The following is a 17,618-nucleotide window of genomic DNA, read 5'->3' as shown; positions in this document are numbered from 1 at the left end:
TTGGATTGCCCAGATAAGCCCGATCTCATCAGATTTTGGAAGCTAAGCCTTGGTTAGTAATGGGATAGGAGATCAAAGAAAACCAGTGTTGCAGAGGCAAGGCAATGGCAAACCACCTCTGTTAGTCTCTTGCCTTGAAAAACCCAGCAGGAGTTGCCACAAGTCAGCTATGACTTGATGGCACTTTCCACCATTCTGCTTACGATTGCAGTACAAAACATAATCACAGCTACTGTCTTCCTCAAGAAAGCCAAACAGATGAGTTTTTTTTATTTACTAGGGACCCGTCCCTAGTAAATAGCTTCTTGTGCTTACAATATATAATACTAAAACCGAATGAGCCGTTCTAAAAGAATTGCAGCATTACCTGGTGAAGCAAGAGTGATTGTCCTTTTTTTGTGAACTGTAGGCAGTACTAGACTTAGAAGTTATGCCCTATCTTTCCCCCGCTTGGGAACTCAAAGCAGTTTACACCATCTTCCTCTCTTCCATTTTATCCTTATAGGAGCAACACTGTTTGCTAGTTTAGGGTGAAAATGCAAGACTGTTCCACAATCACCCAGTAAGCTTCCATGGCAGAAATGGGATTTGAACCTGGGGCTCTATACCACACTAGCTCTGTTAGGGAGGATCTTAAACCTCCTTTGTTTTGTAACAGTGGAGGTATGTTCCACCTTCCCTATTTACACCGCCTTCCCCTTCCTGGCTTCTCATGAGTAAACCTTTTTTTAGGATTGCCAGCTCCAGGTTTAGCAATTCCTGGAGATTTTGGGGTGGAGCCTGGAGAGGGTGGGGTTTGGGGAGGGCATGGTATAACGCCATAGAGTCCACCATCCAAAGCAGCCATTTTCTCTTCCCTGTGGGTCTTCAGTGGATCCTCCCACTCGGGAGATGGCCTATGTGTACGCGACTTCTGCCTGGTTGGATCTACATCTAGAAAAGAGCAAGCAAGAAGATTACTATTAATTGGAAAACTTACCTTTGACTCCAAGTCTCCGGATTACATTTTGGGCTGAAAAGGAAATTATTTGCTGATGGACTTTATTGCTATTGACTATTAAAATTGTGATTCTTGGATGTAAACATATATATATTGCTGTTTGTATATGAGCACCCTGCACTTTAAAGCAGTTATAAATGTTGTTCTAATTATAATATATTAATTCTCAGTTCTAAAATATCAAATAACCTTCTAGCATTTATTAAGCGTTGCAGTTTAAGGACGACTCAGATTATTTCCGCGGGAGGTTTTTATTCTTTCTGGTTGCGAGTACTCCGCGGTGCCCCTCTTTTGTTAGTTACTGATCTTGCCCTGAGCAGGAAAAATAAACTGAAGAAATCAAGACATAAATAAACTCAGATATAAAAGGCCTGGATAAACAAAACAGTGGGTGAGGGAATTTCAAGAGTTCCAGCAGTTACTGAGTACTGAAGCCCAGTTTCTTACCCAAAGAGGCCACGTTCCCATAATTCTCCATCATGACCTCCTTATACAAAGCCCTTTGATCTGGGTCCAGTAGAGCCTCCTGCACCTCTGTAAAATACACGGCCACGTCCTCAAAGGTCACTGACCTCTGCAAGAACAAAGAGTCACTCATTTGAGCTCTAACTGAAGGATACTGTGACAGAATAAGCTGGACGTGTTTGGAATCTGCAGCAAAACCCAAAGTCCATTTCCTGGCACAGAGACTGCCTGGTACAGAGCACAAGGGAGGTGGGGTTTGAAGTGAATATGCAGGTGTCATGTTTTGGTCAACTTGTCATCTAGGAGGAGGGAGAGCCTTGGAATTATTTCTACACTAACACCTTTTGTCTTGTGTAAACAGCAGGCTTTTTGCACACCTCCTTATTTTTAGAGTTGGGTGCAGAAAGCATTTCTTATTTCCTCTTCATTGACTTAAAATTATATTGGAGGGGAATTTTAAATGTGTACCTCAGCGTTTGATCAGTCCTAGAAGGGAACTTCATATAGAGCGGGTAGGGATGTTAGAGGGGTGGAATTTCTTTTTCCAAAATTTTCTTTTTTACATATAGCATTTGGTTCCTCTTTTTCTCTTTCTTTTTTTCAAAAGAGGGATTTTCTTTGATTTCTCATTAAACTTATATTGGAGACATTTTTTTAAAACAAATCTCTTTCGCTATGTGATAGCGTTATTTCAGTTTACACCACACGGTGGTGTTCTACGCACCCTTTTGTAATTTCAGCCCTTTCGGTTCTGTTGATGTTCCGCACCACAAGGTGGGGCTCTAGCAGGAGAAGGAAAGGACTAAGACATGGATGTGGAAGATCAAGTAGGGATAAGAGATTTGGGACGTATCGCGTTGTTTTCTATGGAATGGCTGCCATCTCTTACATTTGCCCTCAGGAGATGGTATGAGCTGATCAAAGAACTGGTGTGATGTGGTTCAAAAATACAGTATGACAGAAAAATAGGGTTGCCAGCTCCAAGTTGGGAAATTCCTGGAGATTTAGGGGGTGAAACCTGGAGAAATCTGGAGAAAGTGGGGTTTGGGAAAGGAAAGGACCTTGGCATGGCCTAATTCCATAGACCCCCCCCCCCCAAAAGTAGCCATTTTCTCCAGGTGAACTGATCTCTGTGGCCTGGAGACCAATTGTAATTCCAGGAGATCTCCAGCCACTACCTGGAGGCTGGCAACCCTACAGAAAAATAACCCCAAGAAAACTGCAGTCTTGGAAATGCACCAGAGGAGTTGGCCCTCACAATGAGGTGGATTCTATCCATACGTCTTGCTTTTAAAAAATGTAAAAGAAGTAAATAATACACAACCAGTCCCTTTCCACGCAGGTACACATGAGATCACTTTCATATCCACACCTATATGTTGCCACATCACCATATTATTCTAGTTTTCTTTTTTTGTTTGGATGTAGGCGTTACTTTTCTGTTCAGAGATGCTTATGTTCTCTTTTGTTTGCAAGCACGCACAGAAAACCCTCTACGCAGTTTGCAAGCTGCTTTGTGTCCCCTTTGGGGAGAAAGACAAGTTATAAATGCTTAAATAAGATGCTGCTGACATGTAGCTTTGAAGCCCTTCACTGTCTGCTCCCCAGATACTCAAAGGAGCATCTCCATCCAAATCTACCTCCTTGATCTTTACGATCAGGCACCGAGAATCTTTGTTCAGCTTTTGACCATTGGGGCGGTGCCTCCTGCACTCTGGTGGCATTCTCTGTAATGGCCTCCAAGCTATGGAACTGATGGCCTCCTTGGAGATCTTGGACTTTTTAAGCAGGCTCTGGAGTCTTTATTTTCCATTGGAGGCTTTTGGGGTTCCAGTGTGTTTCTTGGCTTGAGTCTGTTTACTCGTCAACGGCACAAACCTGCCCAGTTTTGAAATTTACAGATATTCCTGTCCTCAAGGCATCCTGGTGTCAACGCACACCTATGAAAACCTTTAGCAATTCAAGAATATACTCTCAGTCTGGTGAGAAGTTCTCCCTTTATTAGCGTCCATAGACAGTAGTCAAAAGGAAGGTGCTCTCATGCATCCTCCATATCGTAAGGAAATACAAACAAAACCCAGAAGAAGGCAATCTTAAAGGGAAATCGAGTTTATTTTTCCAACACTAATATAGATTGATATGACTCTTCCCTGCTAGGACAGCACAACAGATGTGTTCCATTTATGTTCTTTTTCTTCCCCACCATGAGAATTTTTTTTTAGAAAAAAGCAGGTTATTGCACTGAAGAAATAAAATACGTAACTGTCCTGCAGCTTGGAGTATATAATCCCCAAAGGCCAGGGATATGAGTGTAGGGTGTGTGTGTGTAGAAGAGTGGAAGTGCTGTCCCACCTAGAGGTTTTTCGCTGAAATAGCCCTCAGAGTTCTGCCACCTGAGCGACTCCCTCTCTCTTGCCTCTTGCATTGGGCGCACAGGGCTGTTCCTCTGCTGCTGGGCCATGTACAAGGAAAAGAGCACAGTTGGCTCCCCATCTCTGGGCCTGTCATTGTGTGGCCCTCAGCTTCCTGCTGCCTGTCATGCACGGTCACATTCCCATGCAAAAAGAGGGACCCGTGGTCTAGCTTGCCACACTTGCACATAATGGCTTGTTTCTGCACATTATTCTGATACATTTATTATTGGATTAAAATAAATACATACTGCTTTTCCAGCACATCTTTCAAATGTCTTATGAGGGAGGGAACTGCAAAGACAAAAAAAATTAATACAAACAAAAGCCTAATGAAATAACTAAAAATATAGTGCTGTGGCAGAAAAGTTTGAGCAGAAATCTAATGGCTTTATGATTCTTTAGTGCAAAGAAAGTGGTTCAGTGACTCATTTATGGGAGTATGTTGCTCTATGGTCTCAGGGTGATGGTCAAAATGGACTTTTCCCCTATATTACCATACTAATTTTTCTTTGAACACTCATTTAGAACAAATTGTCTTCCTTTAAAAAATATTATCTGAGGTATACCACTTCTGAGTCAAAAGCATAAGATGTTTTGCTGTCGTTGAGCTAAACATTGTTTACAGGGTATCTGTGTACGTTTCTTGGTCAGCAATCTCTTCTCGCTCAGACACTGGCCCTGTGTAGGAGTGGACTGTGCCCTCAAGTGTGTTTTGTGGAAAATTTCTTCCCTCCATTTTGTTTTTTTGTACTTTGAAACAAAAAGTGTCAGAGAGGAGAGGGGGAACATGCTGTACAATTCTAGTGATTGCCTAGGTACAGGGTTGAAAAACAAGAAAATTAAAAACCTGTATAGGTTGTTTTTTACTTCAGCTGCTTTTACTACAAGCTTAATGTGACTTTCATGCCTACATGAATGTGGTGCGGTCCCTTAGCATGCTTGCGTGAGTTACCACATCTTAGGCACTTGTGCTAATTGAGGGTGTCTGGCTAGAAGTCTATAGCACATCTTTTCCACGGCCCTTGTAAGCTGAGGTTTTCCTTAGCAGAGTTTAACCTCTCAATGAGCCCTCGAATTTCTGAACTGGAGAGGGCCATCACACACGTTTCCTTTCTCTGCCCCATTAAGGGGAAAACGTGATTGAGAATTTCTTCAAGAATCCTCTCGAGCTCTTCATAGATCACAACATCACTACATAAAAATTCAGCTGTGTCTACTTTCCCTGCCAACACAGCTAAGAAGGTCACACATTTTCTCAGGGTGTTCTGAAAGAGCACTACTTCTGCTTGCTGGGAAGCCAGTTGTTTTTGTTCTGACAGAATGGAAGAGAGCCTCCTTTCGCTCATCTGAATATTTGATTCAGCTTCTCTTTCCAGATCCTGCAGTCTGTAGGCTTCAGTTGAGTGCCGGTCAACGTCTGCTGAATGGCGATTAACTTCAGCTTCTGCATCCCTCTTTGCTCTCTCTGCATCCTCCACAGCTGCCTGGCCACAACCAATCATGATGCCACCTGCAGAAATGTAGTACGCATTAAAGATGGAGACATTTTTTGTTTGTTTTGATCAAGTTGGAATTGGCTCCAATTGTATCATTCAGCACCAGTGAATCCCACTGTTATGTGGCAGTTTCACTTAGGGATGCTTGAAAACCTGTCAGTTCAACCTATTTACCTGTGGTGATCAGGCACCAAATTAATGAATGGGCTGCTTGTCTGTATGTCCTCTCTTGCCACTTTGGGGAAATGAAAACTGAGAACAGATTCAAGCCACAGATGTTGCAGCAATGCCCAAATAACAACTCAAGCTGTCTGATCTGAATGACAGGGAATTTCATTTAGATTACCTCTTAAGAGGTTAATAAGAAAGAAACAATAAAAGATATTGTAGAATTCTGACTTGCAAACTCTGTCTTAAGGGAACCTTTCTGCAATGTCTTTTTTAGATGCTGTCATGAATCTCTTGCATGTCATAGGACAAAAACTCAAGTCACGTGGGTGGCTTTGTGGCTTTGTTCTTGCCCAGGGCATAAATGTGCATGGTAGAACACATGCACTGTGCCCCTGTAGCTGCATATGGAAGAGGAAGATGAAGGGGAAGATGTTTTCCAGCAAAGCTAATCCATTCCTACTTCTCACTAAGGATCTCCTGATAAGTTACGAAGGACTCACAGAGTCTGAGGCACAGTTGGGAAAGCACCCATTTACAATGTGAGGATGCCCCAGAGCAGTTCTAGAGCTGGTTGTAAACCCTTTAAAAACAAATGTGTGCCCGTAGCTCAAGTAGAGAAAATGTGGGACTTGTGTACAGAATCCACACTATGCTCAGCTAAAGATAATCTCAGCTGGTACTTTTAGCAGGAATGTTAACTAGCATTTAAGGGTGGGAAGTCCTGGTGCTCGGTGGAAATTTTAAAAGTGTCAGTGCCCAACATAGATCACTCTCTGCCCTTCCTATGACCTCACAGGTGGTTAATAGGTTTTTCAAAGTAGACGCCTATCAACAAATACAGCTTTTCATAAAGCAATTTCATTGGCCTTGGGGCAAATCCTTTCCTTTGGAGCTTAAGAGTTCACGCATCGCTGTCAATAAACGGTCAATAAGAAGCCACTCACCCGCAATCTGCCCCACAATAGGGATGAACATTAGTCCAATGCCGATGTCTCGTATCTGCTCGTTGTACTCTATTTCCGCTTTCTTTTGGGAGACCTGCCGCTGCATTTCTTCAAGATGCTTCCGAGCCATGTCCAGCATCTCCATGGACCTGCTTTTTGAGTTTCTGTGGGAGTCCAGTCGGTGCCTTAAGTTACTCAGCTGCTGGGTCTGTGCTTGTCTCTCATCCTCCAAGCGTTTCTTCTGTGCTACCAGCTCAACAGATTTGGCATCAATGGTACGCAGGCCTCCCTTGAGCTCTTCCAGAGCCTCGTCCATTTCTTGTGATGCACTCAAAATGTGCCTCTTCATTTTGTGACATGCGCTCAAGTCTGTCCTGGCTTCTATCAGACTCTGTGCAAAGCTCACAAGTTCTTCCATGCCTGGCAGAAAATGGCGCCGAACCACTAATGAACAAATCTCATTACTTCCCACTGAAAGAGCCATAATAAAAGGAATCCTGTAAACAAAACAATGTACAGTGAGTGAGCTTTGGTATCTACAAGAGATGGAGTAACAACAACAACAACAACAACAACAACATTTCTAACTCACCCTTCCCACAAGCGGGCTCAGGGCGAGTTACAGCAGTTATAAAAATATAATACAAATATTAAAACAATTCATAAAACAACAGTTCATCATAAAATCAACAAACAGATTATAACCGTCCCAAGATGGAGACAGTTATGCCTGTGAGTGGTGAGCATTGAGAAAAATGAACCACTGTGGCATTGTGGAGAAAAATGTTATAATTTCATATTTGGGGACAGGGGGAGGCTGTGATTGCTTATTTCCAAGTAAGGCACTACCTGTTCAGGATTAAAATCCATGTGTTTTTTCAGGTTCCAGAGTTTGGGACCATTATTGTCAATGGGGAATGTATACAAGGGTCTAGAGCAGAAAATCCATGCAACACCTTTTATTGAGGCCAATCAAAATGACACAAAAAGTTGTGCGAGCTTTTGGGTTCCTTGGAGCTCTTCATCAGACAGACATTACAAAACATTTAAAAATTAAGGAGAATAAAGGCAGTGTGGCTGTGTAAACGAGGGCATGGAACGCTGGAGGGGGGACACATGAAATGAGGTTCACTTGAGCATCCCTAGGTATTTAGTAAAGTGTAGAGAGAATCTTAGTGTGACCTTAAGGGAGGGAGGGAGGAAAGGGGCTTCAGTAGCAGCCAAAAAAAATTTCCTTTTTTCTTCTCTCCACATTTTCAATTGAAGAGAACAAGCTGCCAAGAGAAGACAACTAGGGAGACCAAATTCTGGGTACCCGTATTCCCCAGGGGGCCCTCTAGAGCTAGGTAAATAATGTGATTTGTTTTCAAACTATGCCATGGAGACTTACAGAGAATTTTTGTCTGTGGGGCAGTAGTGAACTTCAGGAATCCTGAAAGGAAGGCAAATGGTGCAACATGGGAATTAAAAACTTCTACAGACACTGAAATAGGTACTAGAAGCTATACTTCGTGCAAGAGAAGTACAAGATTAACATGTCAGATCTCAAAGTAAGAACATTTGTAGAACAACAGAAAAATAAGAAATCAAGCTAATCTAAGGAAAGACAACAGTATGCTCGACCCAATGTTTGTGCTGCACAACAATTAGAATTCTGCATGTCTAGATGAAGAAAACAAAACACTCACCCTCTTGCTTACAGCAGTGTCCGTTGGTTAAAGTTCAGTTTGCTTTTCTCTGCTTAAATGGTTTCCAGTGGTATATACATAGCTCTGTCTTGTGCAAGATTAATCAGCAGAGTTCACACAATTCTTGTCAGGAAATGTTTGTGGTACAGCCATGATGGCTCCGAGAAGGGAGCTGATTTACAGAAAATGAAAAGTGTAACTAAGGCAAACGGAATGGGGGATGCTGAGCTGAAGGAATGTTTTGGCTGCTGTTTCAAGGCCAGATAAACACTGGAGATAGGTACTTGCAAGAATCTGGGATACTATCAGTAGCCTTGTTATGCTGCATTTCTTAAATAGGCATTTGCAAACCTTGGGTGGGATCCAGACTAAAGTGGCATTTCCAATGATTCCCCTTTCCCACTGCAGACCCGCCTCATGTCATTGCTCAGGATCCTCTACCTATGGGATGGGCCATGCCTCAGTGGTAGAGCATTTTTCTCCCTTTCTCACAATACAAGAACTCGTGGGCACTCAATGAAATTGCTGAGCAGTCAGGTTAGAACAGATAAAAGGAAGTACTTTTTCACCCAAAGGGAGATTAACACATGGAATTCACTGCCACAGGAGGTGGTGGCAGCTTCAGGCATAGACAGCTTCAAGAGGGGATTGGATAAACATATGAAGCAGAGGTCCAGAGCTATTAGCCACAAGGTATAGATGGAACTCTCTGTCTAGGGCAGTGATGCTCTGTATTCTTGGTGTGGGAGAGCTTCTAGTGTCCCTTTCCCACTGGCAGACCTCCTGAGGACACCTGGTTTTTGGCCACTGTGTGACACAGAGTGTTGGACTGGAGGGGCCATTGGCCTGATCCAACATGGCTTCTCTTATGTTCTTATGAATGCTTCAGATTCATGATTCTGGCTTACCTCCAAAGGATTAGAAAAACAAAGCAACAAGGCCTGTCTTGGAGAAGTGTGAATTCCCTTTCTAATTCACATCCCCAGATGTCTGTATATCAAACGCAACTGTCTTCTGAAGCAATGATGTCCTGATTGATTGCTTGGGAACATCCTTTGCATAGAGATTGTCTTTTTTCTTTCTAAGAGAACAAAGTAGAACACAATTTATACATGTAATAGTGTACTGAACCCCTTGATCTTTGCCGATAAAAGATCCTTGTCCCCAAGGTTCGGGGCTGACCATGCCAGCCTACAGAGGGTTTTGTTAACTCCTGGGGCTTGTATCTCTTAGGGCCAAGCTACAAGTGACAAAAGGCACAGGTTGGACACTTGTCAGCTTCCCTCAACTTTTTTTTTTGATTTTTTTTTTGAAAATTTTTTTATTGGGTTAGAATCCATTATTTTTACATTTACATTCAATTTTCCCCAATTTTTCATCTCTAACCCCCTCCCTTTCCCCCCCTTTTGTTGACTTCCAACAGCTTTCCGACCCTTTGTCCCCTTTCCCTTGCTTCTATTAGATTCCTCTATCTAAAACAAATATATATTCCCCATTAATCTAAGCAGTACACCCTTAGCTATTTTTAACTTTGTATGCCCAAACTGTAAGTCTTTGTTTCCATCTTAGATAAACAATTTATCCCATTTTTCAATTTCAAATATTTCTATATATCATGAACCATGTAAATCATACATTCATTTAAATCAAACAATTTGACTTATTCTCTATATATTACTCATTCTATCTTTTTGTAATAATTCTGTATAGCTCTCATCACATAGTCAATCAATTTAACTCATCTATATCTTCAGACATTCAGTTTGGTACATTTTACAAATCTTACCAAAGAAAGAAAATATTGTTGGTTAATCAATCCTTATATTTAATCCTTATAGTTAATTATTTTCTATCTATATTCTGTTTGTTAACCTATATATATCTATATATATATCAATCTATTAGTCTAACTGCTTATTAATTCACATTTATCTCTTCTCCCCCCGGTAAAGTCTCCCCCCTCTACTTCAGTACTTCAGTAGTTCTCAAACTGCCACAGTTTTCCTCCCACCTCCCATTTCTTCTCCAGGTATTGTTTCAGCTTCTCCCAGTCTGTGTTAAACTGCCCTGAGTCCAGATCTCTCAGTTTTCTTGTCATCTTATCCATTTCAGCCATATACAGCAATTTGTAAATCCAATCTTCGATAGTTGGCACTTCTTGTACTTTCCATTTTTGCGCATACAAAAGTCTAGCTGCTGCTGTCATGTAAAATATCAACGTCCTGTGTTGAGCTGGGATTCCCTCCATTCCCAAGTTCAGTAGCAGGAGTTCTGGGTTCTTATTAATTTGAAATTGTAAAATTTCACTCATTTCTCTTATTATTTCCCCCCAGTACTGCCTGGCTACCTCACACGACCACCACATATGATAGAGGGAGCCCTCATGCTTCTTACATTTCCAGCATTTATTAGAAGTATTCAAATTCCCTAGCGCAATCTTCTTTGGCGTCATGTACCAACGATAGATCATTTTGTAAATGTTCTCTTTAATATTAGTACATGTCGTTGTCTTCATTGTAGTTTTCCACAAGTATTCCCATGCCTCCATTGTTATTTCTTTATTAAAATTGATAGCCCATTTCACCATTTGTGTTTTAACTGTCTCATCCTCGGTATACCATTTCAACAGTACTTGGTATACCTTGGATATTCTTTTCTTGTCTTCTTTAAGAAGGGTCTGCTCTAGTTCCGAATTCTCTATTCGTATACCTCCCTTTACAGAGTCCGAGTTATATAAGTCTCTGATCTGTCTATACTGGAACCAGTCGTAATTAGGTGATAGTTCCTCTTGCGTCTTTATTCTAAGTTTGGATGCTTCAGTTTTAGTTATTTCTTTATACGTTAAACATTGTTGTTCATTATCAACAGCTCTTGGGTCTATCACCTCATATGGAACCACCCACAAGGGAGTTCCTTCTTGTAAATAAATTCTGTACTTCTTCCAGATTATATATAGACTTCTCCGTATAAAATGGTGCAGGAACATCGAGTTGACCTTTACTTTGTCATGCCATAGGTATGCGTGCCATCCAAATATTTTTTTATATCCCTCTAGGGCTAGTAGTTTCTTGTTCTTTAATGTCATCCATTCTTTCAACCAAACTAGGCAGATTGCATCATGATAAAGTCTCAGATTGGGCAGTTGCATTCCGCCTCTTTCCTTTGCATCTTGTAAAACTTTTACTTTCACTCGAGGCTTCTTGCCTGCCCAGACAAAATCTGATATTTTCCTCTGCCATTTTTCAAATTGTTTAGAGTCTCTGATGATTGGTATTGTCTGTAGCAAAAACATTACTCTTGGTAACACATTCATCTTAACTGCTGCAATCCTGCCCAACCATGACAAATTCAGTCTATTCCATTTGATCAAGTCTCTCTCTATCTGAGTCCATAGTTTTTCATAGTTGTTTTTGAATAAATCTATATTCTTTGCAGTCAGCTCGACTCCCAAATATTTCACTTTGCTTGTTACTTCACAATCCGTTGTTTCCGTTAACAATTGTTGTTTCTGCTTAGTCATATTTTTACATAATATCTTTGACTTCTTTTTGTTAATATAAAAACCTGCCAAGTCTCCAAACTCCTTGATCTTATCTATCACTTTTGGCATGTTCTCCAATGGGTCCTCTACAATTAACATTATGTCATCCGCAAATGCTCTGACCTTATATGAATAGTCCTTTATTTTTATTCCACGGATTTCCTCATCTTGTCGTATTTGTATCATCAGAATCTCCAATACTAAAATAAACAACAGTGGACACAACGGGCAACCTTGTCTTGTTCCTTTACTTATCGTCAGTTTCTTAGTCACTTCATCATTCACCACAATTGCTGCAGTCTGGTCTCTGTAAATTTCCTTAATTGCTCTGATGAATCTTTCTCCCAATTGTAGCTTTTCCATAGTGGCAAACATAAAGTCCCAGTTTTAATTGTCAAACGCCTTTTCAGCGTCAACAAAGAAGAAACCAACCTCTTTATCACAACGCTTGTCATAATATTCAATAGCATTGATCACTGTCCTTAAGTTATCTCTTATTTGTCTATCTGGCAAAAATCCTGCTTGTTCCTCCTCTATAACTTCCGAGAGCCATCCCTTCAGTCTCTCCGCCAATATCTTCGCAAAAATTTTATAGTCATTGTTAAGTAGCGATATAGGTCTATAATTTTTCACGTTAGTCAGGTCTTGGCCCTCTTTTGGGATCAATGATATGTTCGCTTCACTCCAAGTATCTGGAATCCTTTGATCCCAGCTTCCCTCAACTTTTGATGGGAAATGTAGGCATCCTGGTCTTGCAGCATGACTCTCTGACTGCTGTCCAATGGACTTTTCAACTGTCACTTGTCCAACATTCCGCCAAGCTGCCTACATTTCCCATCAAAACTTGAGGGAAGCTTCTAAATTAGTCCATCCATTCTCTGTAGTCTCATCGTTTGCAGGACAGCACTGGTTCCCACCAGCTCTCAGCACCCACTCATACAGATGGTGGAGGCTGAACAATAAAACTAGAATAATAGATATCCTTGATAAAAAACAATTACAAGAAAAAGCAAAAATAGAACAAGGCAACACGACAAGAGCCCCATGGTTTGAATATCTTCAGATCAAGCATCTCTTTGAGTCGCCAAAACTCAAAGAATCTATAGGCAAGCCACTAACAAGCTTTGAAAGACTCTTAAAAGAAAGATCAGTAAGACAGAAGGGTATCCTGTCTAAAATCAATTCAATTCTATTGGAAGAAAAACAAAAATGCAAAATTTTGTCTTATCAAAATATTTGGTTCAAGGAATGCAAAATTGACCCTTCAAATGATACATGGAACATGATTTGGAACTCAAATAATTTCCGTACAAATATAATAAACGTCAAGATGCAAACCATAAAACTGATTTCACATTGGTATATGACCCCAATCAAGCTCCATCATGTCAATCAATCTCAGTCAGCCACCTGTTGGAAGCAATGCGGTCAGCTGGGCACATATTTTCATTGCTGGTGGGAATGTAAATACATCAGTTCTTTTTGGGATAAAATAATTAAGGAAATTGAGGTCATAACAAGTTATGTGATACCTAAGTCTCCAGAAGTAATATTATTAAGCTATTGGGAAAATCCTGGGATTCCTACTTCTAGCCTTAATATTATATTCTCACTTCTGGCACTAGCGAAATTATCAATAGCTTCCTTCTGGAAACAAAAATCAATCCCATCCATAAATAACTGGAGAAGTCGCATATGGGATCATTTTGTCATGCAGAAGATTTCTGACCAGCTGGCACAGAGAGAAAACCCGAAACATAAGTCTTGTTTTCTTGAGCAATGGCTACCAGTACTTGATTATTTAACCAAAGATGAACAATGGTCTAACAACAAGGTGAAACAAGACTTATACTATACCTTGGCCTATCTTTAAATATTACACAGTTTTATTTACAAAAGCGTTATCTGACCCTTACACCACTAGGCAATTTATAACCTGGTCACTGCAAATCAGAGATGTGTTTTCAATAATTGTTACATCATTTTATTTGTTTTAATTAATGTTAATGTTCTTGTCTAGACTAGATAGTAGTTTAGACATTGATAGTTGTTGGCTGTTACTGAAAAGTACACTATTAATTTGTTTAAAATTGAAGTTGAATATTTTCTGTTAATAATTTCCAGATGTTGTACTATAAAAAATTTGAAAAACTTAAATAAAATACAATTTGAAAAAAAAAACCTTGAGGGAAGCTGAGAAGTGTCCAACCTGTGTCATTCGTCACTTGTAGTTTGGCCCTCAGTCCGAGAATTCTCGTTGCATGTGGAAGGGTTATTTGCTTTCTCTTTCTGTCTTTAAGTTTAAACTGCTATCTAGGTTTTTAAAAAAATTGCTATTGTTTTAGCCAGCCAAAGCCCAAGGGTCGCTTGCTGGCCAAGTATCTTTGCATGTTTTGTTTTGTCACAATAAACACTATTAGACTTGTTTAAGAACACTTCAGTAGTGTTTTATTTTTCTAGTTATTAAGGTTTTAGCTTAGTGGAGGGAAGTTCAGAGGCGCACCACATACATGCCTTTGGTAAGGGGCTAACAGAGCAACAGACTGACTACATCGTGCATCACCCCATGGTATCAGAAAATTCTCACAACAGTGAGGAACACCAGGGAGTATGTGTCAGCATTCAGCAGCTGAAAGCATTGCCTTGTATCCTTACTGGAAATGGCTTGAAAAGAAAATGTTACGTTGAAAAGTAGGATTTCCAACAGGTCTGCAGAAAGGGTTCTGACTATATATTAGAGGCTTTATGTATGGAAATGGGCAGGTGAAGCTTTTCATTGTGTAGTGGTCAGTAACATTGTCTGCTAAATAACATCCCTTTCGGCCTCTGTTAACAGGACAGAACTTTCTTTTCCTAGACAGTTGGCAAATTTTGTAAAAATGAAACCATTTTTCACAACCTTAAAAGGTCAAACATCTGTTCCTCCTTCCCTTCTATTATGGGCACTTTCAAATCATGTGCTGAATTCTATTTCCTCTTTAAAAATGATTGTAGAAACAATAGAAAACTTTTAAGTTATATTCAATTTTGTTTCCACTGGTTTCTGTGGGAAATCTTTGTTCCTGTCAGGGCTTTTTTCAGGGGGAACACAGGTGGAACGGAGTTCCGGCACCTCTTGAAAATACTTGGCAATAGTGCTTGAAAATAATATTATTTCAAAGAAACCTGTGTGTTTCTTCCTCATTTCCCTCTTGAGAGTTCCGCCACCTCTTTTCCCAGAAAAAAAACCCTGGTTCCTGTAATATTTTCCCTCCACCTAATTGGGATGAAATCCTCAGGGAGTGTTCCCTGCTTCTGAGGAATTTCCCCTGCCAGATTTTAGGCAGAGGCTCCATTATATAGGCAACTTAAAGGTGTGTGTGTGGGGGGGGGAGAACAAACAAAGGGAGGCATAAATTGACATGAGTTTGTCCTCTTTCCCCAGAAAGCTCAAGTGTCAGTGTATGTGGGGTGTGTGTCTTTCTTAATATAAAATAGAATACATAGGAAAGGAGAGCTACCCCAGACTCACCTCATCTTAGTGCCCTTGTTTTCAGCATTTTCCTTTCACCAGCATCAGAGCCAGACCGAAAGAAAAACATTGCATGTGCTGGAACAGACTGAAGGAAAAGGAGGGCGCTAGGGATGCCATTTACCCGCTGGTAGATCTTTTGCTGCCAGCTCACATTCTCTGCTGCCACTCTAATGGCCAGCAGGAGAAAAAAATTAAATTGTCATCGGTGTGACAGCATTATGTCACTTCTGGGGGAAACCCGAGTTTACCATCCATTTTTTGGTGATTCCTAGAACAGCATGATGTCACTTCCAGGTTTTCCCTGGAAATGAGGAAACACTGTCATACTGATGGCACCTGCCCATGTCACTGCCCTGCCAGACTCCCACTGGTGGCCAGAAAAAATGTCTTGTCCTTTGAACAAGGGCTTTGGGCCAAACTATACAACACGTGTGACACAGGTGTCCCTCCAACCCAATTTGCAGTCACATGTATGATTGGGGAACTTATTTTCCAAATCACCCCATTGCTCATTGTGGTTTGGGAGCACTGCACAAGGAGAAGAGGGGTTTCAGCCTTCCCTCCAATGCAATTTTTCCAAGTGGAAATGGCTCCAGCACTTGTAGGGCTATGGGACTTGAATGTAGAAAAGCCATATGGAACAAGGACTTCGGTAAGGAGGGGAAATTGGCCAGACAGTGAAAAAGTTGACTGGATTCAACCTATTGTGATACCTCGAGGTTTTTTTTATACATATGAATAGGGTTGTGCATAAGTCAGTATTGCCTATTTTGACTGCAAATGGTAAGGGTTTTCATTGGCTCCCTGTACTTTCCTTCCTCCGTTAATTGAGTGTGAAGAGACCAGTGACCATCCAGAGATGCTACCTTTTGGTAAAAGCCAAACAGTGAGAGCACAATACTCTTAGCCTGGGACACAAATCCCCACCACCACCACTTTGAAACAGGGAGACCTGCACTAGCAACTATACCTGGAGAGCAGAAGCAGCAGGCATAGAGCGACACCTGCTGGACAACATCAGTACATCATGAATGTACCTCATACTGTGCCATGGTTATTTGTGAAACACTAGCATGTTGAGTGTGAAGTTACTTAGGTATATCTTTACTGTTATGGTGGTTATCTCTGCTTAGAACAGGAAGTATGGTGCATGCACTATTCCAGTACACATAAGAGCTGGTAGATATGGGGACGGGGTTTATCCAAGATGGCCAGTGTCAGGCAAGGTTGCTTGCTGCTTGCCCAACCTCTGCAGCATTCCTAAAGTTAATGGTGCAAGGCCTTCTGCATTCTGGAATCCAGAAGGACCCATGAGCCTTCTTGAGTGGATCATTTTATCTGGGGCCCCCATTTTGTGGGATGCCAGGGTCATATTCACCCTTGACCTCACCTAATGGCCAGCCCAGGATTCAGGCTGAATCTGCAATCCTGAGAGAAGACTTTCCCTCAAAGCCTCAGAACAAAAGATTAAGTCCAAGGTGTGGCCCTTTTATGTGTGCTCTGTGAATGTCCTAGCTATTGATTACATTGTATTCATTTGCAGTATGTAATCCATCTTGGATCTCAGTGAGGAAAGCAGAATATAAATTAACAACAACAATAGCAGTAGTAATCATAGTAATAATAACTTTGATCCAAATTGGTCCTGCCTACAACTGCTTTTAAGTCAAAACTGCACATGTGTAGATAGACCTCAGGTATTTGATTTTCAGAGCAATGTTTCTGGGTCCACAGGTAAAGACTACCAGACTGAGGAACGGCTTAAAACAATTCTGATATGAACAGCAATCAAAGCATCTTTTACAGAAGCCTCTGCACCAGGTTCTGTAACCAACTAAGGTTGTGTGATCTTAGACCTCCTGCCCCCTGCTGCCTCTGCCGATTGCTGCTCAGCTGGGCGGCAGAAGGAAAATGGCAGGCAAAATGGGGAGTAGGCAATCGGAGTTCCAGGGGTGATTACTCCACTTCCTGTGCAACCTGAAAGTGACATCATCATATTTTGTGATGCTGAAGCATTTGCCCAACACTCGTTACATCATAGAGTGTTGGGCAAATGGTAGAACATCACTCAGGCACAATGACATCACTTCTGGGTTGTATAATCATGCCAGGGATGCTGATTGCAGCTCCTAGAAAGTCCCTGCCTTCCCCATCTCCCATCAGTTGCCAGCAACAGCACAAATTACCAGCTCTTGACCCTGTATATGGTAAGAGAATGTCTCTAAATGGTTAATTCTATCACTACACTCCCTATTCTCTCACACAAAGAGATTTCAGAACCTTCCTGCAAAGATAAAAATTTATAATTTATAGAGATCTCGTTATATTTCATCACAGGGAGGTGGGATTTTCCCTCACTTGTATTGTCAGGCAGCATGCCACTTG

General features: G+C 41.1%; 1 protein-coding gene across 1 annotated transcript; it reads right to left on the bottom strand.

Annotated features, from left to right (window-relative positions):
- Positions 1-1,418: 1,418 nt before the first annotated feature.
- LOC129327736 (uncharacterized) lies at positions 1,419-8,229 on the bottom strand. The gene is made up of 4 exons (XM_054976494.1): positions 8,179-8,229; positions 6,491-6,987; positions 5,097-5,389; positions 1,419-1,574 (listed from the first exon to the last, which is right to left on the bottom strand). The coding sequence occupies exons 2-4, from the start codon at positions 6,972-6,974 to the stop codon at positions 1,419-1,421; spliced, it is 933 nt and encodes a 310-aa protein (XP_054832469.1). The 5' UTR covers positions 6,975-6,987; positions 8,179-8,229.
- Between the last annotated feature and the right edge of the window lie 9,389 nt (positions 8,230-17,618).

Source organism: Eublepharis macularius, chromosome 4 (assembly GCF_028583425.1).
Source record: "Eublepharis macularius isolate TG4126 chromosome 4, MPM_Emac_v1.0, whole genome shotgun sequence".
Lineage (NCBI taxonomy): Eukaryota > Metazoa > Chordata > Lepidosauria > Squamata > Eublepharidae > Eublepharis > Eublepharis macularius.
This window is presented reverse-complemented; position numbering and strand designations above follow the sequence as displayed.

Excerpts from the sequence above, each read along its gene's own strand:
- LOC129327736 (XM_054976494.1), bottom strand. The coding sequence starts at position 6,974 with ATGGCTCTTTCAGTGGGAAGTAATGAGATTTGTTCATTAGTGGTTCGG. Across the intron at positions 5,390-6,490 it reads TATTGTGGGGCAGATTGCGG|GTGGCATCATGATTGGTTGT; the intron begins GTGAGTGGCTTC and ends ACATTTCTGCAG. Across the intron at positions 1,575-5,096 it reads TAGCTGTGTTGGCAGGGAAA|AGGTCAGTGACCTTTGAGGA; the intron begins GTAGACACAGCT and ends TTGTTCTTGCAG.